The sequence below is a fragment of the Episyrphus balteatus genome, chromosome 2 (assembly GCF_945859705.1).
Source record: "Episyrphus balteatus chromosome 2, idEpiBalt1.1, whole genome shotgun sequence".
Classification (NCBI taxonomy): domain Eukaryota; kingdom Metazoa; phylum Arthropoda; class Insecta; order Diptera; family Syrphidae; genus Episyrphus; species Episyrphus balteatus.
Genome location: NC_079135.1, coordinates 49,952,191 through 49,976,832, shown reverse-complemented (window position 1 = coordinate 49,976,832; position 24,642 = coordinate 49,952,191). Strand labels below are relative to the sequence as shown.

Genomic DNA, 24,642 nt, shown 5'->3' with positions numbered 1-24,642 from the left:
CATTGTTTGATGTTGAGATTCAAGGGTTTGAAATAATTGCTCAAGGAAGTCCATAACATCCTCCAGTTTTTGTATTTGGCTTGGTTTTTTGATGTGTTGCTCATATAATTGTAAGCCCTCCTTGTCAAATTTGCGAAGGAGTAGGTGAGCAAATATTTCATCGTTTTCATTGTTATGTTTGCCTATTGTCGATGTGATGATGTAAATACATTCCTTTGCTGCATCGTGAAGCTTTTTAACATTAGAAGGTGATGTAGCGTTCATCATTGGCATGTCCAGCAAGTAATTCAATTGCGTGGAGAAGTTGATTCTTTTATTTTCGTACCTTCTGACGAGAGTCTTCCATGCTTCATTATAGTTTGCCGAAGATCCTTGTATGAGGCTAGCAATAGAAGTTCGAGCTTCACCGGCTATACACGATCGCAAGTGATTTAATTTCACAGAATCTGGCACATTATTCTTATTGTGAACCAAATCTATGAAGAGGTCGGAAAATATCTTCCACTCTTCAATTTTTCCATCGAATTTAGGCAGTTCAATTTTTGGACTTTGTGTTAATATATTTGCATATGGATCAGATTTTATGCTCTCATGTTTTTCTTCCAACTTGAAAAGAAGTAATTTCAGATCTTCTTCCAACTCGATTATATAATTTTCTTCTCTGAATTCCTCTTCTTGTATTGGATTCATCTTAGACAGCTCAACTTGCAGTCGGTCATTCCACCGTTTCAATTTTCCAATCCATATGTTTTTTGTATGAGGATGGGAAATTGCCTCAAGTTTCGCCTCGTCTATTGTTTTTTTTAAACTTTCCATTATTGTACGTAATTTCGTTAAATCTATTTGAGTTTCATGATTTGTTATTGTTTTCATCATGATCTCATTCATTTGTTTTTGCTGCAAGTCTAGTCCAGTGGCTAGCTGCTGATTAACAGTTTTTATTTCTGCTATTTTGCTAGCTAACATTGCTTCGCTTATGCCTTGTTCTACACTGTCCAGATCTTTGTTTTTCAGCAAATTTTGAATTTTCTGAAAGTAGTTCTCTGCTCCTTTCATCCATTGTTCTTTAAAATAGGGAACATCAATAACACCAAGCTTATGAAGTAGCTTGTCATTTTCCTTGAATGCTTGAAGATTCTTTTCAGCATAGACAAGAATTTCTTGGTTTTTGCTGCGTGTTGTTACACTTTCTCCATCTTTTAATAACTTTTCCAGGTTTTTTAATATTTCAACCTGTTTTTCAATTACTTTTAAATGCTCTGATGACATTGTTGAATTTGTTTTTTTTTTTTTTTTACTTGTTATGATTTTTCACTGAATATGATTTTTTTTTACTTGTCAGTATTTGTAGCTCTGACAACGCTAATTTTCACTTTATATATTTTTTTGGTACTTGTCAGTATTTGTAGCTCTGACAACGCTAATTTTACTTTATCAGTATTTGTAGCTCTGATAACGCTAAACTTCACTCGTTCGTTTATTAAAAATCTCTTACCACTGGTGGGGGAAAATTTTTAATATAGCTCGAAGGACCAAATGATTGAGTAAAACTCGGTTGTAAGTCGAATGAATACTAATTTTATTTCACTACGTTCCTACTATATATATACAATTTTCTAGTCTTATCTTCTATTCTTAATGTCTATGTTCTTATCTATCTATTCTTACTTATGTAATTTATCTGTAGATAACCGTCAGTGTATGCTTAGGGTAATCTGTCTTATCTTTATTTCACATACACATTGGGTTATCTATAGATTTGTTATGTTCATAATGTTTGAACAGATTTGTTTCATTTCACCTTAAAAGCCACAACGTACAAATATTTCTTATATATTTTTAACGGTGCTCACTAGAATAGTGCGAAGTGCAATGTGTATGACTTTGAAAAAAATTTACCATATCTTAAAAGTTAAATTTAAGAGAGTTAAAACTTTATATTTCTTTTAAAAAACAATTCTATACGACCATTCCCACAAAGATACGGCTGTTTAAAAAAAATACTGTAAATTCGAATTTCCTTGTACTCTTTTTCTTCTAATACAGGTTCTATGACAAAATTTATTTTTTTACGATGCGTTCAACATATCGCTGCCTCAAAACTATAATGTTCTATGTTTCAAAAAAAAGTTTCGAGAAAATCGACCACAAAGTTTGGAGTATCTGAATTTCACCCTTAATTTATGTATTTTAGCATGAAAATAGACAATTAACTACCGCAGCTGGATAATCAATCGATTCAAATGCTAAAATTTCTTTTTTGATGTTGGAAATCTGTTTAATTAACGTTTTTCTGTTTTGACATAGAACATTTATTTGATAACCTTGCATTTTGAGTTGATTTTTTTGTTCTATGTTCGACATACAACATTATAGTAATGAGTACGGTATATGAAAATAACCAACTTACAGTCAAGACAAACAAACTTTTTGGAGTAATTCTATTGCTTTTTAAGCTTTTTGTTATATTTTTTTATTAAAAAACATAAATTTAGTGAAAAGTGCATCATTCCCAAACAAGTTCAAAGATTTCAAATTAGTATTTACCAAGAAAATAGCAAACAAATTTAATTACACAGCAATTATTTAAATAAACATTCAAGTGAACCTTACTTACAAACTATTGTTGATTATCGTCAGTAACTATTTCAAAAAAAGCCATAATCGACCTGCCGCATGACCTTTCAATATTGCTTGAAAGGATTTTATTTTGGAGTCCGGAAGCTAATTTTTAAATGCAAAATGTTCTATGTAACTTAAAAGTAGTCATTTTTGTATGGCCTTCAAATGAAGCAAATTGTTCTATGTCAACTAAGAACTTTATAGTACTGAGTATAAGCCATTATATCCGATAAATGAATATTTGTTTTGGCCATAAATATTGTATTAAGCCAAAAATAAATTTTTTGTGGACACAGTCTTGTAGCCATTGAAAAGACGAAAATTTTGATATAAAAAAGTCATTTTTTTACATTTCTTCGACATAGAACATTATAGTTTTGAGGCAGCGATATTCCATAGTTTCGACCAAACAAAATTCGCCAGTGAAATTTAATTTAATGGCCATATTATTCACCCTAGATTTAGTTTGGATTAAAGTGAATTATAAATTCAATAACTCAAATCCGAATTTCATAAATCATATTATTTACTAAAAATTATGTGACTACTGCATTTTTTGAATTTACCTACTTTTTATTTTCCTAGATAAGTTTTGACAGCTGTAAGATATTCGTTATCTGCGCTGAATAACTAATTTAAATTTCTCAGAACCTTGAAATTCAAATGAATGTTTTAAAAATAAATCAATTAATAACTTTCAGTACCTACCTATTTTTGAACAAAACTGTAGAATTCTTTAATTTTTATGAAAAAAAAAAAACAAAAACAATACCTATACCTATACACCCAAACCAACAGATTAAAAAAAAAACATTCAAATCGAATCTTAAAATTTAACACCTGGCAAATAATAGTCTTATAATAATCAAAGTATAATAATAAGGGTGTGCATTTTAAGGTTTGGTATTATCCAGAACCGAACTCCCTTTTTAATGTTTGCAGTGTTGATTTATAGCATCAAAACACGAACCTGCAGCATGAAATTCATTATAGCAATCTACTATACCTACAAGTACTTTCCTAAAGAGAGTGTTCCTAACTTCAATTGTCTCCAAATAACAAAACACAAAAACAAAAAAAAAATCTATCTGGGATTGTGTACGCATGCTTCATTGGGCAATCCCTGGAAATGAATCTTTACAAAAAACATGCACTCCATTTCTGAATTCTAATATCCAAAATCCAAAAAAAAATCATATTGTATCGCGCACCCCAACGCAGCGCTCTGTTATCATTCATTCTCATTCAGCAAAATTCATTGGAAAACATACTCAGAATTCAGAAACATCGAATCGAATGATTAAATCATTAATTGAAGCGAAGGGGAAATCGCGCATTGCGCCCTGCACCCCTAAATAAAAAAACACCAGCCAGACCACCCTCTGTTTTTGTTCAGCATTCAGCTAGAAAGTCAATATACGCGATATCAAACTACGACTCTACCTTACAGCTGAATAAAGGAGAGAACAAAAGTTTATTCCCTTCTTTATACGAGACGGTCGACGACGACGACGTGTACAACAATAAAAACTGCGTCGACGACCAAGACGACCACGGTAAATGTATGTATTTCGAATAGAATCGGATTTAGTTCATCCGTGGATTTTCGAAAAAATACATTCGGCGAAATGGTGCGGTGGTTTGCTTTTCAGATTCAGACGGTTAAATTTCGGGGTTGAATTTTTTCTGATGTCTTTATTGCTGCCTATTCAACGCATTTAAAGTAAAAAAAAAAAATAAAAACGAAGAAAACATTCTCAAGTGAATGGAATTAATCTTCTCTCATGTTTCGCATAAATTGCGACCGGAAGTTGCTCATACGCAAAGAGTAATACTATTTAACTTAATTTACGCGCAGTTTTATCTTTGCAGCCGATGGGTCGTCCCGTCCGTCATCGTTGTCAGCTGCAAATCTTCACACACACAAAAAAAAAAGTAAAAAACCAGTCGGTTTTGAAGAAGTACCTATAATAAATAAAAAATAAGGTTCAAGCATTGTATACTTGTGGGGGTGCGTGTTAAATCGCAAAATCGCATAAATAATGTTAATAATCGCATTCGCATCAAGATTTGCGTCAACACTTTGCTTGCAAATACAACAAATTGTTTCGGAGTAAATACACCTAAAAGGATAGATATATCTTCTTCTATCATATCGAAAACGGAGGGTCTGTTTCTCGGTTGGTCGGGTCTGCGAGTCTCGGGTCGTTCAAGAGGATAAAGTAGTGAATTGAGAGTTGAGTGAATGTCTGGGATTTCAATCCCTTAAGTTTAAAACAAAAATATTTAATTTTTTTTTTAATATACATTGCATACTTTTTGGATTATTTGGCACAAATATTTTTGATGGAGGATATATATTTGATAAATTTTCATCATTCTCACACGTAGGTACGTATCTTAAAGATTGATTGAAGAATTTTTCATTTTGGATGTATTTTTTTTTTTTTACTTTCACCCCTTAACCTAAGAACTCCGTGATGTGATGTAGATATCACCCTTGTTTCTGTAAGGACATGCGTATGCAAGGGATACATTTTGGTTGAAATTTCATATATATTTCTCCCTGTTAGGTTCATTGTACACCATTGGCAAATATGCCTTATCCTTTTCGCACAGTTTTTTTTTTTGTTGTTGTTGTTCTGTTTGTTTGCGCAATAACCAACTCTCGCAAAAGGAATAACAATAACAACAAACAGGAAAATCCTTTGCACATCGTCTCTCTACCCCCCGGTAGCCAGGATAATTCTCTATTTCTGGTTTAGATACTTTGATAGACTTGGTATTATTTATAAGTATTCATCTTCTTTTTTTTTTATTGGGGGGGTGGTTGAAAGATAAAAATCGGTATAAGTTTTTTTTTTTGACAATTCAAGGATGAAGGATTACTTGCCACAGGAGTCTAGCAAATCTAAGGTCTCCCTAATATATCAAGGGTGAGGTCACAGGATGTTTATTATAAATTATAATGAATTTGCTCTGAATTTAACAATATTGCAATAAAAAAAAAATATAAGGTGAGAAAAAGAGTTGTTGTATAGATATGTATTGTACATTAAACAATTCCATTAGTCAGCAAACAATACACAAAGATAAACAATGCTAAAGCAAAAGTATGTAGAAATAAAGGAAAGTCGATCGATGTAAAAGCTTGAAAACACTCTATATTTACGAGGTGGTGGAATGGCGGTGGACATTATGGTATGGAGGAATCAGTAAAGCCATTTCGTTGTTGTTAAAGGCTGCGATGATGATGGTGAAGAGTGTAGAGAAGATGCGACGACTCGCAAAGAGACGGGCCGGGCATTTTGGTGAATGGAAATGGGAATGGGCATTGGTATGTATGTTTGTATATGTAGTTGTGGTTTTAACTTTAAGAGTCAGAGCATTGGAATGCAAGGTATTTTTGCACTAACAGGTTGTTAGAAACGGTTTTTTTAGTGACATTATAGATAAACCTATATATGTAAAAGAAGTGAAAATTATGACTGTTTACATGTTTGCCAAATCACACTTGCTCGTTGTTTCTAATGCCAACTTCTGGACGAGAATCCAAAAAATTTTAAAACCCCGAATTGCGGAGAAAATGTATAGATATAGACTGTTTTGTGTTTTCCTGTAGCCAATATCGATTGCCAAACATGTGTATATAAAGGGCACTCTTTATCTTTGTTAAATATGCTGTGTGTATGTATCTATACCTTGTATTGTTGCTTTAATTAGACGATGTCCTTCGAACCACTTGTTTTATGGATTCTTACAAGTTGTTTGCCAAAAGGCCAAGTCCAGTTTATTTCTTGACTTGTGTTTTAGAAAAACAAATACATAATCAAATAATTGAATTAAAGTTTAAATCATAATATAAGCTTTATGGATGAGAACTGCCTTAAATAGATTGGAAAATTATTTTTAAAATGTAGGTAGGTTAAATTTTTCACTGTTACTTCCAAACTGATTAATATAAAAGATTTGTGGCATGTTTTAGGAATTCCAAAATATATGAACAAAATTGGCTGAATAAAGTTTCATTTCAAGGTAATCGCAATTGCATATCTATTGAAATAGTTCTAGTGAATTTTAAATTGTTATTAAAACTACTTGGAGTATTTGAATTTTTGTATAGCGCGGTATAAGTGGTCTTGGTAATGTGTTAGAAGTAGAAGACAGGCAACACGTGGTCGTCGAAGAAGGAGAAAGGTGGTACTTTCCAAAGGACTTTAGTTCAAAACGCCAAAACAACAAAGAGTTTCTCAATTCAGATTTAAATCCCTAGGATTGACGTTTTTATAACTGAAGATCATGATTCTCAAACGACTTCTGCAGAATTTGTGTGGATTAAGAAAATCTGTTCTTTCGAATACACGTAAATATGCTTGGGAAAATACTTTTTAGAAGACACAAGTGACCTAATCAACACTGACAACTGACATCTTCAACCTTCACCGCTTTATTAAAAACTCCAACTGGTTACTGGTTCAATAAGTGAAGAGATCACAATAAGAGTCGTATCACAACGGACAACTAAGTGATCTTTGCGTTTCGGTTATTTACCTTACAGCAATTTCTGCCTTAACTAACCTAGAAGTTTATGATAACGAAGAAAAAATAATAAAAATAAAAATAAAAAAAATTATTTTTATTTTTAACTGATGAGCCCACTGTCGTACCTGGAGTAAAGGTCACTTGAACTTTAAAATTGAACTAGAAGTTTATGTATGTTTGGGAATAAGAAACGGAAATGGTTTTGACTACGCAATCTTAAGGGCTCATGGTCAAGTTGAAGTTCTAGAAGTTTCAAGAAAAACTAAGGCAAAATAGCTAAATTATTAACGTTTAATTAGTTTTTCGTGAAACTTTTAGAGCATCAACTTTATCATGAGCCCTTAAGACCTACCAAGTTTCAAGAAAAAAGATAGCTTCTTCAACGAGATAAACAGGAAACAAGGCCAATATGTCTTCTCCGTTACCTTGGAATGGCCGATAAGTAAATTTTTTTACACGGAATACTTTAAAAATATACCTACGAACAAAGTAAAAATATACCTGCGAACTTTTAGTTTTCCTTTTTGGGTTTGGCTTTCGTGCTTCGGTCCCGTACACCAACTCTGGCTCTTTTTTATTGGCAGTCACTTAAAATACGTGTAAAATAAAAAAAACCTAACAATATTAAACCGAGAGGAACTAAAAATTTATTAACGCATTGTCAGCCATTATAACCATCAGCGACTGGCAAGGTTGAACATCTTCAACTTTTAGTAGCCAGGCAATAACTGATCTGATGCCTGTGGTACTAACCGGCATCGGTGAATGATTGATCACTATCAAGGTTAAACAACAAATGACATGTGACCTATAAACAGGATATCACTATATATAAAAGCTGAGTGGAAACCGTGCTGAAAAAAATGTCTTCAATGTACTCTAACCTGCATCAATGGATCAACCCAACAAACCCAAACAAAAAAAAGGAAATAATTCCATGTGTTCAAATGCATGTGTCTAGTCTAGACTATTGGAAGTCGTAGTAGGGAATTTTTAGATCTCTAAGTCAACCAAGAACTATACCATAGTAAAGTTGATATAAAATCAACGTAATTGCGACAGAATTAAAATACAGAATCCTTATAGAAATAGTGGTTAAAAAACAATGACACATATCCTTCAATACTAAGGGAAAGTACATACCTCTTACCAGACTGAGTACGAGGTATACTTTGGTCTAAATAAAACGCAAAATCAAATAAATCATAAATCACAAATTGATAACTTTGTGTTAATATTGCTGTTCTAAAATAAACCGATTGATATAATATTCATTATTCACTCTTACTTACTCGTGATAATGATTTATCAATTATTTTTATTTTTTTTGCACCTTTATAAGATAAAAACCACCTAACCTAATATTTCAGGTGTGGATAATAAGATAAAATACATATACATTTTATCACCATTTTTGCGTGAGATAACAAATTAAATATATCAATCTATACGTTAACCGATTTTTGATATTTGCTTATATTCTTGCAAAACGGCATTCATAATCTTAAGTAAAAATACAAATCAAATCAAAGATACATGCTGGTTTTACACAGAGAAAAAAAAGGCATTTAGAATCAAGGTGATGATCATGTTAAATTTATCTAATAAAAATAATTAGATTTCTTATAAAAATAAATGAGAAGTCTATTAAAATCATTTCAATTTAATAAAAATTTAAGTGTGTCTGCTAAAAAAAAGAATTTCTTATTAATTTAATGTACATGTTTATTAAAATTAAAAGTTTAAAAGAATCTAAAAGGATGTGCACCTTAATTTAAAAGGATTCTTTTCTTTCAATTTGTTTCGGCATACATTTTGCACTGTCAATAATGTCACTGAGCCTGGAAAGAATTGATCCATTGTGTGCAAAGCATACCTATTAACAGACCAGCAGGGAACTTTTTTTTACGAAAGCCGTACCGGCCGGCTTAAGTTTTATTTCTTCAGTTGATGATTCATTAATTTACGTTTTCTAGTGTTATCAATAAGAAAAAGTGAAAAATACCTTGAGTTTTCTTAAAGTTTGTTGTCTTTGATCATATTCGGCATAAAATTTTGCATGCTTTTTAATATATGTACCTACTTGTTTTAAAAAAAACATGCTTGTTTTAATAAACCAAAGAAAACAAAAACATGCACGTCCTGACTAAACCCCTGGTCCTAGAAAGATGGTTTTGAAGGCAGTGTTCAATGTAGACAAGAACCTCATCAAAAGTTGTTCCTTTTAAGCAATACCCTAAAAAAATGACGTCATAAGTTAAAATATACCTATTTCAAATGAGAAAAAACTTTAACCCTCGTGGGAGCCATCTAGTGTCAAAATAAAAATCTGCAAAACTAGGGGATTTTTTTTATTATTTTGAAATAGTTTTTTAACTTAGGTACTTGATTCTCGAAAAACCTTTAAATAATGAATGCCCAAATATGTATAAATTTCTAAGGTTGAAGAAAATAATTGAAGAGGGCCGTATTTCCTTCAGGGGCCATATTACCGTAATTTCCTCTTCTTAAAATGTAAAATGATGGTCAAAATGAGGAAAAACCTATTATATTTTTGGTTTAAAAGCCATGCCATGACATTACATATAAATCAATGTAAGTCAATAATTGTCAAATATTGTTCCTCAAACGGTTAAATTCTTCTAAAACATAGATTATTGTGTCTCGTTTGGCAAGTGTGTCTACCCTAAAGCCCTAGGCTTGGGCACATAGTATAGTCAGAGAAATTGGATTAGTTCTCATCTTCGTCGCTTCGACCTCTTGCACAGTCTCACGTCTCACTCTGGTGTTGCCTATTATTTTTTGTAGATAAAGCTAAATTGCTCCAGATACATTGGGGACGCGACAGAAAAAAAAAATGAAAGAACAAAATCTATTCCTGATTCCAAGCAAGTCCCATTTTTTATGGATACATTTTTTTTTTTTGTTTTTTCCATTTGACTTGGAAGGGGTTGGAGCTCTGTACACATATCATAATACAATACAGTGCATTTATCTTCTTGGTTCATTTAAGCATGCCTGTGGTTGAAAATGCTTAGGGCTGCATTAGCCTTTATATAGTGCACATGGATTGGGGTTGATTGCACTTGCAAATGAAACATACAACCAGCCGAACACGAACTGGGTGATGATGTGGTGGAAAAAAGCAAAGGAAAATAATGAAAAAAAAAAGAAGAATAAAAATGGGGAAAAAAAGAACAAGCCTGAATATTCTGGTCGGGGGCAGAACGTGTAAGGTTTCACCTTGTCTGACAGCCGGTACACACTTCATCGTTGTGTCAAGTGGATGCATTTCTCTATCAATTGCATGGCCTGGTGAATATTGTTCTCGTGATTGCGGTATTGTTCTTGGAGATGCTGCAACAGTAGTTAATGCAGTTTATGTGCCTTTAAAAGAAAGATGAAAGCATGTGGAAGATATAATTCAATAACCTATGTTTTCTTAGAAACGTCAAAATCATTGACCCAGGAACTGACAGTTCGAGAGTGTTGAGTGCTTACTGCTGCTTCTTGCGCTTCTAAATGTAATATTGAATTTCAAAAATCGAATTAAATCACCACTCGATAGATAGATGGACGGATGTCTTCCTCTTTATAAACTTATTCTGGTGTAAAATCGCCTTTATGTGCATCAGACTTGGGTCACCTTATACCATTAACGAGCCCTATAAGTACAATGAACTCAATGGTTGACAGTTGGCATGACTGCCATTGCCTCTCTACACCACTCCTATTTTAATTTTTTTGCTGATACATTCGATTACGTAGGCACCTTCAACATTATACTATACCTACCTACGTACATAGCTTGCGAAAGAATAAAAGGGGGGTTTTGCGTTCCAACCCTTGCTTGGTTGGTATAGTCATCAAGTACCTACGTACAATATGACGGCAGAAGCAGCAGACCCATCTCCAGTGACAAAGTGCATAAGAAGAGTTAACCATTGAAGCAATCTTTTAGGTGCACCGTGCACACGCCAATTGCTAAAGAAATGTAAACAGGAAAGAAGGAGAATCTGTTTGAATTGCGAGTTCCGTGACATGCAAATATCAGCCGTTGAGCAAATACACTGATGCATTTCAAAGGATAAGTGAGACGAATGAATGCAGAGATTAATGTTTTGTTCTTCGCAGTGAGGGTTTGGCTATATTATGGTGCGTTTGGAATGAGGTTGTTTGATATGTTAGAACAAGCGGAGGTTTTAGCTAATATGGCGGTAGATGGCCAATACCAACTGAGCAACACCTGTTGTAGAATTGAACTTGGGAACATAAATTCTGTTCGTCAATAGTTTCAAAGAATGTTTTATGAATGAAATCGTACTTTTTTGCATAACGGCTGTCTCAAGAGATTTAATGAAAGGTTAAAAGAATCAGTTATTTTTCGTTAAAAAATGAGAGGTGGTCTATTATTCTGTGTTCTGTCTGAGCTCTGAGAAATAAATCAAATATACGACTGGGTCGCACGTACTTGCTCTTGTAGTTCAAAGCACATGCTCATAAGATTAACGATATTAAATTAAAGCTTTTGGTAAAAATATCATTTTTTATTTTTTTTCAAAACCTTTTTTTTTTTAATTTGAATTTAAATAAGATGAAAAGAAGTATTTTTCTATTAGTTTTGAATAAAATTGGTTGTGCAATTTAGAAGATAAAAGGTAATAACAAGAAAAATATGTCGTTTTCGGATAAAAGCAGCAACGCCATATTATCGTTATTCGATTTTTTTAAGAAAAACTAAAAACGCAGTTTTTTAGACTTATTTAGAAGATGACGTGTACCAAATTTAAAAGAAAACGTTAGAGCTGATTTCGAGTAATTCGTAATACCTCGAACATTCGAAACCGACGAAGTTACGAATACCAGAGTTACGGGCGACAGAGTTACGAGCGTCAAAGTTACGCGAAACCGAAGTTACGAAAAACTTGAGTTACGAATTCTAAAGTTATGTTAAGCTATGACATGTGATTTTTGGGTTGGCAACAATTGCGAGGAACGATATGGAATTATGGAAATACAAACAAGAGATTAACATTTTTCTCAGTGGTCAGAACTAAATGAGTAAAGCGAAAATCGGTGTTATTTAATCTTGTAAAATTTTGATTGGATAGGTATAGATACACATACATATATGGTTTTGTTTTTGTGAGAAGATCGCAAAAACGTTGAAATAGAAAAAAAAAAAACATAAGTATACTTATGTAAGTTTGGGGGACATAATTGAAATTAACTTCTTATTTGTCCAACTAATATTGCACCTACGTATCGATATTCTCTTATTTATGTTTCCATAATTCCATATCGTTCCTCGCAATTGTTGCCAACCCAAAAATCACATCTCATAGCTCAACATAACTTTAGAATTCGTAACTCTAGTTTTTCGTAACTTCGGTTTCGCGTAACTTTGACGGCCGTAACTCTGTCGCGCGTAACTCTGTTATTCGTAACTCCGTTACCATTTCCTCGAACATTAAATCGGAGATAATAGGTGCGCGAGATTCATTTTTCGCGTTTGCATAAAATCCAAAACGTATTTATTTACTGGGTTAGAGAATATTGGAAGCTTCAAAAACCGAACAATAAAATTAAATCGTTTAATGGACTTGGCTGATGCAAATAGTTAAAGTTTCCTTTTTTCACAATTAAATATATTTTTTATGAAAATTGCAACGAGTTTTGGTGTAAAAATCTTAAAACCTTGTTTAAAAGTTAATTTTTTTGTATTGCAGCTTATAAAAAGGACTACCTATTTTTATTAAAATTATGATCCAAATATTACAATAATGATGCCGTTCGGACTAGGCATTCAATTTTTTAGGTTGAGAGTTGTGAGTCACTTGGCCTCCGATAAAAATATCACCTACTTTGCTATCAAATCCCTCTTTCATGCTTTAAACTAAAATTATAAAAGCAAATATCCCCGCATTATATGATCAAAATTGCCAGTTTTTGAACATCTATCATTTCTTGGGTAATTTCAAATGAATCATTTAAAGTGGATTTAACGGCATCACACAAAAGTTATTTTTCGTATCAATCTTTTGAAATTTAAGACTTTCAGAAAGCGTGACTATTTAAGATGCATTATGTTGCTATTTAAGATGCATTATTGTTATTTTGTGTCGCAGATAATCTCAAATATTTTGCCAAAAGGATAACACTCTGAAAATTTCATGCATGATTAAATAGGTATACACAAATTTGACAGACTTTCATTTAATTCTATCATACTCGTATAATTAGAAGACTTATCATTTCCATTGAGCTAATGTGTGTTTGTGTTGTACTTAACCTTAAAACGAAAAAAAGAGGAAGACTCGTAGAGAAATGTGAAGATAAGAGTTTTCATTTACCTTTTTTTGTGTGTCAAGTGTAAGAAAACTTATTTCAACTGCTTGAGACTATGTTGGTCTTTTCTCAACGGAATTTTGCGAGAAAAACAAATGAAAAGCTACATTAGAAATATAAGTTTTCCCATACATTTTTGGTATAAATTAAAAAGTTTTGTATAATATGGGTCAGTACATTAATACACTAATCCTTGGAGTGTTTTCATTATTTAAGAATTTTGTTTTGTTTATATGGCTTTTATAGAACCAATCAGCGTTTAAAGGTGGTTTGACTAACACAAATACGAACAAAAATATCCTTTGGAACTGTATAGTAAAACTAAGTGCAATCTAGTGGATATTGGTAGCTTATACGGCGAGTTTTTAAATCATCTCAATTATACAACTATGTTCACTGGACCGACCACTCGAAGAGACCCATGCAGCAGAACCGGACAATTAGTGCGTTAGTGCATCTTATACTGAAGCCTCGAAGAAATAGCGGCTAACAAGAGTGACCCTCTTGTTAAAATCACATTTGTTATGCCCAGTTCCCCCACCACCGGCATGAAATTTACGCCTTAGATACTTTTTAGGATTAATGTGTGTTCCATGAAGCACATCAGCGTGCTTGTTTTTGTTGACGAATTCGTTTAGTCAAATATGCTACGAATTTTGGTCTCGAGAACGTCGCGTCGTCAAATTGATCTAGGCAGATACAGCTTTTATCAGATTAAAGTTTATATTTTCACAAACCCTCAACTGGCTACCTTTAAATACACCTCAAAAGGAAATCTATTACAGAATAGTCACAAAATAATTTTTTAATTATTAAAAAATTACGTATACACCACAGTGACCCTATAAAATGTCTCTAATTTAATCATTGACTAAATAGTGACACAAATTGACTTTTGTTGATCACTCACTGAATATCAAAAGTATGTAATTGTAGAGTCAAAATTTTATAAGTATGGTTGATCTAGGAGGTATACAGATTTTAAAGATTTTGCAGATAATTCCATCTCATTGTTGATATGTTAGATAAATCTTAAATCCGAATTGAATCACGATTTATCTCTATGTTAGGTTGAATTGAATAGAAATGATTTTCTATATCGATATGTCGAGACTTTTTCATTATCTTAACCAGGAATAAAGTTTTTCTATTGTTGTCGGATAGTATGAAGAAGTTACTATGTGTGCAATTAAAAACCGAGTGGAAAAATACTCATAGCAGTAATATATAACTTGCACGACTTTTTTGTACTATATTATTTATTTATAACCATTAAATATGTATGCTTTTGGTTAAAAATAAGTAAATTACAGTCTGCAAAATATATCTTTTTTTTTCTCCTTGGAATAATTTTTTTGTTTTGATTTTCCTTGATCTCGATCTGGTTTCAGAAAAATTTCGTACTATTTTTTAATTGATTTTTTTTAAGCGTTTAGTTCGAATCCGAAATTGGAAAAATTCTATCACGTCACGAGACATATACGCATTAGAAAGTGAAAACAAAAACATGTTTTTTTTTAGAAAATCTCAAAGAAGATAGAGCTGATCGAACATTTTTGAGTATGGATTCGAAATCAATTTACAAAAATCCAATAGAAAAGTATTCTTACGAGTACAAATGTTCACGGGACAGATAAATATGAACTTTTTTAGATGAGTTTATTTATGTAAAAAGAAACAAACTGAACCTGCCAACTTAAATTTTAGATATATCAAAAAACTGCATTGAGAAGACAGAAACTGAATTTAAAAGAAAAAATAAAACAAGTTCTTTAAAAAACCATAGCAAATTTAGTTGAAAAAGATTACCTTACTTAAAAATATTGCTTTCAAAACAGCAAAAAAGCTATTTTTATGGTCATATGGAAATATTTAATGTATTAGATAACATACACCAAAATTCTAAAAAAGGATCTGTACAAAACTTCAAGCAGATCATTCTATCCATACAGAAGGACGCAGAGACAAACCGACGCACGACCGGTATGAAGAAAACCACGTTCTATCTTTCATTTACGAGTACCTGATGTGAAATTACGGGAAAACTCTCAGACTTTTTTAATTTTTAATTTTGGACCTTTGATCTGTTTTTTAGATTAAATACCCTTATTTGCGTAGCTAATTAATTTCTCAATAGCCAAGGTACTAAGTAATATCTTAAATTTTTTCAGGGAAGAATTTCTCATACAAGTTGATGAATTGTCCTTTGATGGGCTGTCCATGATTATTTGTCCTGTATTTAGCTGTGCCGTGACTAGTTAAATTTAAACCCAAGCTACCATCGCGAGGCTGATTTAGATTCTACTCCTATCTTTTCAAGAACAAATCTCTTTGCGCAAATTTTTATATACCTAACTGTGCCGTTATGTTCAACAGTAAAATTTTCAATATTTTCAACAAGAAAAATTAAGGATCACCAAAATGTCACTTAATTTAAAAGAAACAAATTTTGTTGCATATTAACGATAAGAGCAGATTTTTTCTCCTGACACATTTTTTTTGTTGTTAAATATTGAAGTGGTTACATCAAAAGTCGGTTGCTGGCATAGGGTATTCTGTGATCCATTTCCCAGAGATTTTCCTTTTATCTTCACTTAATTTATTCAGAAAGCAATAAATTTATTTTAATTTTTTTTTCTTCTTTTTTTTCCAGGCTAAAGCCACGTGGATATTGTGGAGGCAAAAAAAACAAGGAGATACGTTTTTAATATCCGGTGCCAAAGTACACATAAATGTTAGGTGCACAAATAAAAATGTTTATATTTGTAAAGAAAAAAAATCAACCTTTAAGCTTTTAGCTAAATACACATACATATATACATAATATCAAAGTGAAATCGATTTTTGTTTTGTATTGTTTTCAAAAAAAGTCCATAACTAAAACAAAACAAAAAAAAAAAAAAGTCGCAAGACATTCGGCAACATTCCATTTAACAAAATTCTAAGTAAAAAAAAATATATTAACAACAAAAATAAAAAAAAACAACATCACACATAATTTAAAATAATATCATTATGGGCTGTGGACAGAGTAAAATACATCTTTACCCCAGAAAATCGAAGAGCAAGGCAAATGGAAAGAAAAGTGGGCACGGTAAGTATTCTTAGTTAATAGAGTTATTATAGAAGCCATGTGCATAAACATTCAACAAAAACTTAAACATTTTTTTTATTTTAAATATAAAATCTTTTATAAAGTCTTGAGAAATTCTTGTGCTGTCAGTCTAACAAGTTAATACTCACAAATACTTTGCAGACAATTCCAAATATTTAAGAATAATAATAATTCAGTAAATTTGTTGGTGCAATAATGTGGGGATTTTTTTTTGTTCGATTTCCATTGTTCATTGTTATCTTCTTAGTTTTTATTTTTGTTTATCGAAAGTTAAATTACAATTAACTGCGAATGATTGATTTTGTATTTGATGCGAAGGCGAAGTCAGCTTATGACCAACAGACCTTTGCCGCCAACCGAACAATGCGATGTCTGATATTATTTATAGAAGCCAAATTGCTTCTACATAATTTTGATTTATTGCTTCAAAAGTTGATTGCTGCCTGACTTATAGCATTGAAATATTTCTTTCGTGTTCTTGTCTGCATCCCCTGAAAAATAAAAAAAAACACACACCAATTGCAAGTAGGTAAATACAAAATTAAAATGCCACCAAGAGAAGTTATTTATTATATAAGTTAAAAGGTAAATTACATTCTAAGGGGTGGTGAGTCCAGATACTGAACTCTGTGGGGTCTATTTTCATCGAGGCAAATTACTGTAGTAATTAAATTTTTTCAATATAGAATAAAAAAAAAACATAATGTTATGTAAATAAGGGTAGTTTTTTATTTTTAAATGTCAAATGGATAGGCACTGATTAAGATAAATTTGCCAACAATTTATAATAGATATTTTATTTCAAATTACTTTAATTGCTGCTTGAGTAAAGGAAATTCGATAGTTTTTTAATTCTTAGAATAAAAACATCAAAAATGCAATGTTGTTAGGATAAATTTGCCCTTAATTATGAAAGTTTACTAAGTTTCTGCAAAAAAAAAGTATATATAATTTAAACTAAAAAACTAACTAAACTAATTATATTTTAAAAGCGAAATTGCAGTATATAGATTTATTTATTATTCCTTTAATTGTTTCAAAAAAGAAAAAAAAAATTAAATTGTTTAAATAAAATTATTAAATTAGTTTTTCTTGAAACAATGCTAAAAGTGACTTAGTCCATTTTCATAATTATAGGCACAAAAATGTATAATAATTTACCCCATTACCCCATTTTAACACTTCTTACCCTTTTATGATTTTAATTTCACATATCATCATATGACAAAACTCATCATGGGCAGCCCATCATGAGACAGGTCATCACGATCGGAACAAATTTATGTTTAGTTCAATTTATTTGAATGCTCATCTTTGCGGAAGGACAATTTCTGACAGTTTAAGTTTTTATTTTTCTTAAAAATTGTTTCTTTTGATGAACAATATTCCCTATGATGAACTGTCCTTTAATTAGCTGATTCGTTGAGTTCAAACCAAAACATTTCATGTCCTAGGTTCACTTCCTTTAAGTTATTACCAACAAAAATACAAGTCAACAAAGTCGAAGCACGCAAGAACTGATTTCTGGTATTTTATTCGCCTCTTTTTTGTTGGTTAATTTAAGGAATCTGATCTAAGGCATGCAATGTTTAAAGTTTTAAGCTAAATGAATGTCAAGGGACAAAAATTAATTCGGAGGAGCATTAAAGTAACAAACTATTTTGATCTTTACAACATTGTATTTAAAGTTTGGTGCTTTGATTACGACTTTATGCTATTGATTACGTGTTGGTTGCTTTCAGAATTGTTAAGGATAAAATTTTGATAGTAATTTAACACTTAAACCACTTTTAATAAAAGCATATTTTTGAATACCTTCCTATTTAGAAGGAATAGATGAATAAGGTTAGCAGTAAAGCACTACCTGAGTACATCCGCTGTATAATCGCCACCTGTAAGCATTTTGACGTTACTTTTCATCTTCCAATTTTCTTAAGCCCTGATTTTTCAATCGTTAGTTAGGCTATCAGAGGAATAAAAACTAACGGTACCTGCCATATAACGGAAATAGAAAAGTAAATTGTTCTGTTTAATGTTACATATAAGACCCAACTTTTGAAATAAAAAAAAAAAAACTGTTATTAACGGTACCTGCCTTAGAACCGTTTTTTTTTGTTTCTGAAAAGCTCTTAACCGTAATGTTAAAATTTTTGAACATTTTCAAAAAACACATTTTTGGATTTGAAATAATTATTCCTTCGAAATGGCATACCAACTTTTATTTTTGAAAATTCTTACATTATCAGAGATATGCTTTAATAAAATCAAATTATAGGTAAGTTTTCTTAAGTTTTTGTAGAGAGCTTTCATGTTGATATCTTGAAGTTCTCGCTATTGGAATTCATGAATTCTCTCTAAATGCCAAGCTTACTATTTTTACAAGTGCCGAAATGAAGAGTGAATCTTGATGTTGATGCTTGCTAAACCATCTCAACAATTCAACATTTCATGCTGAAATCATGCTGTTCCAGTTACTTTTGTCTTCTTTTGGGAAAAATTTTCAAAATTCAGATAAATATATATATATACATATATTATATATATATATATATTTTTTTTATTGTATTTACATTATTCGTTTGATAGTCTAACTGATGATTGAAAAATCAAAGCTAAGAATTTGTCCTTCTTATATACCTATGCAAATGAAACTATCAGAGAGCCACATTTTAGAAAAACTCCTAATAACCAGTGATGTTTTGATCCTATTCTTCAATTGCTTAATGTATTCAAATCTTTTATGCTGATAGAAGACATGGTATAAAAAGACAAGGTATGATCATTAGAGCCGCCATCTTACAAAATGGGGAAATAAGGTTTTGACGTTTAATATTTGGCAAAGTCAAAAGCAACAACAATTTCCAAGACAAATTTGTTTACAACAACAATTTCAATGGGAACTGTCAAAACCTTAAGTAGTCATTTTTTAAGTTTTGACAGTTCTCGATACTGAGTTTTTTCTAATGATCATACCTTCTCTTTTTATACCATGGATAGGAGAGATCTCTTAAGTATAACAAAAAAACAAACGGAAAGAGATATGTAGAGTTCCTTAACGTATCAACTTCGGAGAATTTCATAGTCTTAAAAAAGAATCTTTAGGAACTGTCCAGTTTACGTTACATCTTACGCTAATCTCACCTTCCTACTCTAGTGTAATGGACTTTCATTGTGCTACTTCTATTTCACCAAACATTCGTCAAAATATAATTAAACCACTAATAACTCGTAGTTACATATAGCCGTATGACTTATTAAGGTTACAAGATTGTATAAAATCAACCCTTTTGTGTATAAAGCCCTTGAAGCTGTCAACAAAAATGATTAACTGACCAGGTGGCCAATGCGTGTTTAAGGCATTCTAACTAAATCACACTTAACACGAAATCATTTGGCATGATTCACAAAGTTTTTGTGCCTTATGTAGGTGTAACGTAAATACAAAATTGAATGGCTTCAATCTCATCACACCATAATTTTTTTTATTATTTATTTTTTCTAAGCTAGATGAAAAACACCTTTCTCTATTCTGATTTGAAGTGCGTAAATGAATATAATTTTGAAAAAAATTTTCTCTGACTCCCTCATATTCATCTAAAAATAAATCCAATTCCGCATATTCTGAATTTTCACTTTCCATACGCTTATATATGTATGTACCTACCTTACTCGTATGTTATACCTATGCTCTGCTTTACTCTACTCATGTCATAATGTACATTTTACCTACAGGTTAAGTGTATCCCAAAATAGACTTGGAATACACTGTCCTTTTAACAGAAATATACGAGTTCCCAGAAATAGATTTTTATTTAACTTAATTTTTAATATAATCTAAAGTAGATAGATAGATACCTACTGCTAGGTGGCGCACTTGTTATGACTTGTGGATAATTTGATTTATAAGTAGAGTGGAAAGAGAGAGAAAGATATGTATATATCTAAATTTATAACAACTTTCACGAGAAGATTAATATTGACTAAAAAAATGTGTGAATGTGTAGATATATGTTCTCTTTTACACACAAGTATCAATAATATTAATTTACCATAAAAGAGTCCTACATATTCCTGTTCCTTCATACATACATACGTACTCGTATATTCATTACTTTGATCTACCCTTAAGCGTTAAGCAATTTGCTAGTGCTTAGCAATGGTTTAAAAAAGGTATTATAAGGTATCTTTCGTGATTGACTTGTCTGTGGAAAATAATGAAAGGTATTGACTTATTCGGTTACCATCAATCTAATATATTGAGACGAATATGAATCTTTCAAAAAGGTATCCTGGTTATTCTAGGTGTAAAATTAGGAATATTGAATCTCAATTTTAGAAGTCTGTCGGAAGAACTTCAACATTTACTTCAACGAGAGGAAAAACATGTAGGGAGGTCTGACTTACCATGTTTCGGGGCTCCTACCACTGCTTTGCGTATAGCTTTCTCAAACTAGAAGCAACTTCAAGTCTTCAGAACAAAAACTTTTTTACTTGCTCTATAGGGCAAGTATTGGTTTCGTGTCGAAAAAAAAAATTGAGGTTTTAATCAAAACCAACATTACGATGATGGAGAATTCCAAAAAAGTGGATCTCGCAATTCCGTCCGTGCGTCTGTACGTCTGTGCGTCTGTGCGGTTGTGCGTCCATCTGTACACATTTCCACAGCCTAAACGGGTGGATGGATTTTCTTCAAATTTGGTACAGATGATTTTTATGGAATTCTGAAAGTTGGTTTTTTTTTGTTTTTTTATATCTCGTTTAGAACGTATACCTCCCATACAAAAAAATACGATATTACGAATTTCTCGAAAACGGCTCTAACGATTTTGATTAAACTTTGTATACGTAATATTTAAAGCAGTGGTAATAAAACTGCATTTTTATTTTTTCTCAAAAAAGTCAAATAACAAAAAAAAAATTTTTTCATTTAACATAATTTTGCCCTAAATGTCGGCTCTTCCCCAATATCAATTTTTTTGTAAATTTAGATCCAGCTTTTAAAATCTACAAGTAGACTAACATAAAAGTGCTTTGAGCTGCAAGAGCAAGTACGTGCGACCCCAGTCGTGCATTTTATTTCTATTAGATAAAGAGATTACGAGAGAGTGTAATTCTCTAACCCCCGTATTTATAAATGTTGTATAACTTTATACAACTGTTTAAATTCTGAAAATGTGATCAAAAACCTTGTTTATTGTTGTCCTATAGCTGTCAAACTTATACACAAGAGTAAATTGTCTTTACGGCGAATAATGTGATTATTATTTTTATTAAATAAAGCATATTTCCAACAATTTGAAATAAGTTATGCAGTGTATAAGTAGACAAAAATCTAATAAATACGACTGTAAATCTACTACGGTTAAATGATGATTTAAAAAGCTAAAATTAACTTATAGTCAAATAACGCAAAATATCCAAAGACTGTACTGATTTGTGCTCAGTTCTGTTACAATTGCCCGAAATACGACTTCCGATGAATATGAAACCCCTTATTGAAGAAGTAAACAAGCGCATCCGCTGAGAGATCAGTCCGTGAGCTCTAGGTTTCTAAAGAAAGAAAGACCTATTTCTCAAAAAGAAGCAGATTTGTATCAAGTCTTCATTGTTTAGATCCTTAGCAACTGCGTAGGTATCGAGAGTTTGGATATTTAGTAAGTTTTGATTCTGATACTTCTGCGAGTCAAGGCTAAGCGTCCTCTTTTAAATCCTGATCGTCAAAAGAATAAAATTTTCGATATGGCAGAGTTAATTTCAAAGTTGTGATTTTGATTGTTTACTTGGCAATTTTTGAAACAACTTTAAAAATCGGTAATTAAAAGAAAAATTGTCAAGAGAACAATCAAAATTTTACTGATACGAATTTGAACCCAAACTTTAGAACTTGGTACACTTTTACATCTTAGTACTTTTTGTGCCAGCATAATTTCAACATAGGAGAACTTGGCTCTTTTTTTAACAGTAATGTTTTTGTTGTGGTACTTATATCTTGATCTTAATGCCACTAACGTTTTTCAAGCGGAGATAGTAAATTAACAAATAAAGAAAAGACCTCTTAAATACGGCCGATTCCGAACAGCTGAGCAGAGATGCACTTTTTCATGATATTTCAATCCTTCGTCAATGTTAGTGTTATTGAAAAGAATGGTTTTTAGCTGGTGGACAATGGGATTCGAACCCAGGCCTCTGGCAACAGAGAGAAACCAATTATTTTCAGAATCCTGACATCATTTACCTAATTAAAAAAAAATAAAAACCTCAAAACACTCATAGCTTACACGAGTTATGATATCAAAACGGGGTATCCCAGCGCTGATTGTATAATCAAACCAGTGTTTCATGGCCTTCATTTCTGCCAGCTACTTACATATGTGAATTTTCAGAAAACAGTAGGGTTTTCCTCGTTGTTAGGACACAAGAGTGTATTTCCTCAAATCCCAAAATGCATATCAGGAACTTTGTTGTTTTTCCTCGAACAGTTTTCAGTCCTTCTGAAACAGAAGTTTTTTTTTTTCAATATTTTGCAAAGTTTTCAGAGAAGAGAAATTAACCTAATTCTTGAGATTTCCTTGTTGTTATTCTTCTCTGAAATAGCGATACTTTCGGGTGGATTTTAGTGACTGAACCAAGAATTCTCGCCATAAAACAACACTCCCTGAAGGGATAAACTTACTTTCTCTACTGAATTTGTTTGAAAATGGTCTTCAAATAAGTCCGCGAAGGTCTTGGATTTATTCTCGCTGGGTGTAAATTCGCCGTTAATGATTCTAATGGCTCAGAAGACCTATTTCTTATACTGGTTTAACGAGCTGGATTTTTAGTTAAGTCATTAAAGCCTTTTTAAAATAATATTAAAATTAAGCTTATACTTTTAAGCTAACTCAGCTCCACTTATTGACACTTGAATCATTTATTTTCAAAACATGATAAGTCCACTTTTTTTCAAAATTCGTTTTTTTGACTAAATTGTTACTCTAGGGATAACCACGTCTATCTTCAAAATAATGAAGTATCTACTCCATCTATATCCGATTTTACAGCTGAGCGAAAAATTTGTTTAGTATCAAAAACAGGATAAGTCCCGGACTTATCATCTTTTGAAAATAAACAACAGCTTTTTTATGTGTAAATGCTATATTAAGCTACTGGCTGAAAATCTTAAGTTTAAAGTCTTTAAAGTTAAAGAAGCACTCCGGACATTATATTTTAATCTCAAATACAATTTTTTGATAGACTGGGGATGAAAGAAAAATTTTGCACCCATTTTAAAAGTAATTTCACATCCGTTTATTTTCAAAGTATGATAAGTCCAAAAGCGTTTTTATTTTTTATCTTTTGAACTATCTCTCCACAAATTGAAAACGAAACGTTATTTTGTACCTAGGCAAAAGTTCTACAGAATATATTTTTTATAAATTTTGCTACACACATCAAAAGAAAATAGAACGTTTTTTTCTTCTCCTGCAAAATTTAAAATCATGGACTTATCATGTTTTGAAAATAAATGATTCACTTGTTCTCTTCAGTGGATCCTTTGTAACTTTGTATTTATGAACGAAAGGGATGGAGATGTGTTTTTGTAAGTTTATTAACTCAATAATTCTGGTAGAACGAATACCATGTTTCAGATTTCCAGAAAGAAATCCAGTGTTGGCAGAGTTTTTGTTAAGATTGGCCTTTGGTAAGGATGTCATGATCAAGAAATGCTGATCACTGTTGCCATTAGCAAGTTGATAAAAGCGCGTTCTTACTGTCTTAAGTATTCATTCACCGTTGAAGGCTGACATTTAAGTCTACGAGTTCTTATAAGATCCTGCTGACATGACGGTTTGATTAAAGATTTAAAAGTCGTTCCTTATCTCATTTAACTTCGCCGAATGTTCTATTGTAAGTTCTGATAATGGTGAGCGATTCGTCTTATCCGAGCTTAATTGTGATTGTAGTATATTTGCAGCCCTTAGGGTCGGAATGACAGTTTTATAGTTGATAGATGTCCTTTTATTCAAAAGTGCTGC

At 31.8% G+C, this 24,642-nt stretch overlaps 1 protein-coding gene across 2 annotated transcripts in view; it reads left to right on the top strand.

Moving 5' to 3' along the window:
* The first annotated feature begins 4,141 nt into the window (after positions 1-4,141).
* Positions 4,142-24,642, top strand: part of LOC129908375 (uncharacterized) — a 38,420-nt gene continuing 17,919 nt past the window's right edge. The window contains exons 1-2 of one of the 2 annotated variants that reach the window (XM_055984830.1): positions 4,142-5,013; positions 16,166-16,606. In XM_055984830.1, the coding sequence (XP_055840805.1) occupies positions 16,528-16,606 (79 nt within the window). In that variant the 5' untranslated portion in view covers positions 4,142-5,013; positions 16,166-16,527. The remainder of the gene's footprint in view (positions 5,014-16,165; positions 16,607-24,642) is intronic. The other variant, XM_055984829.1, reaches the window with a different exon arrangement.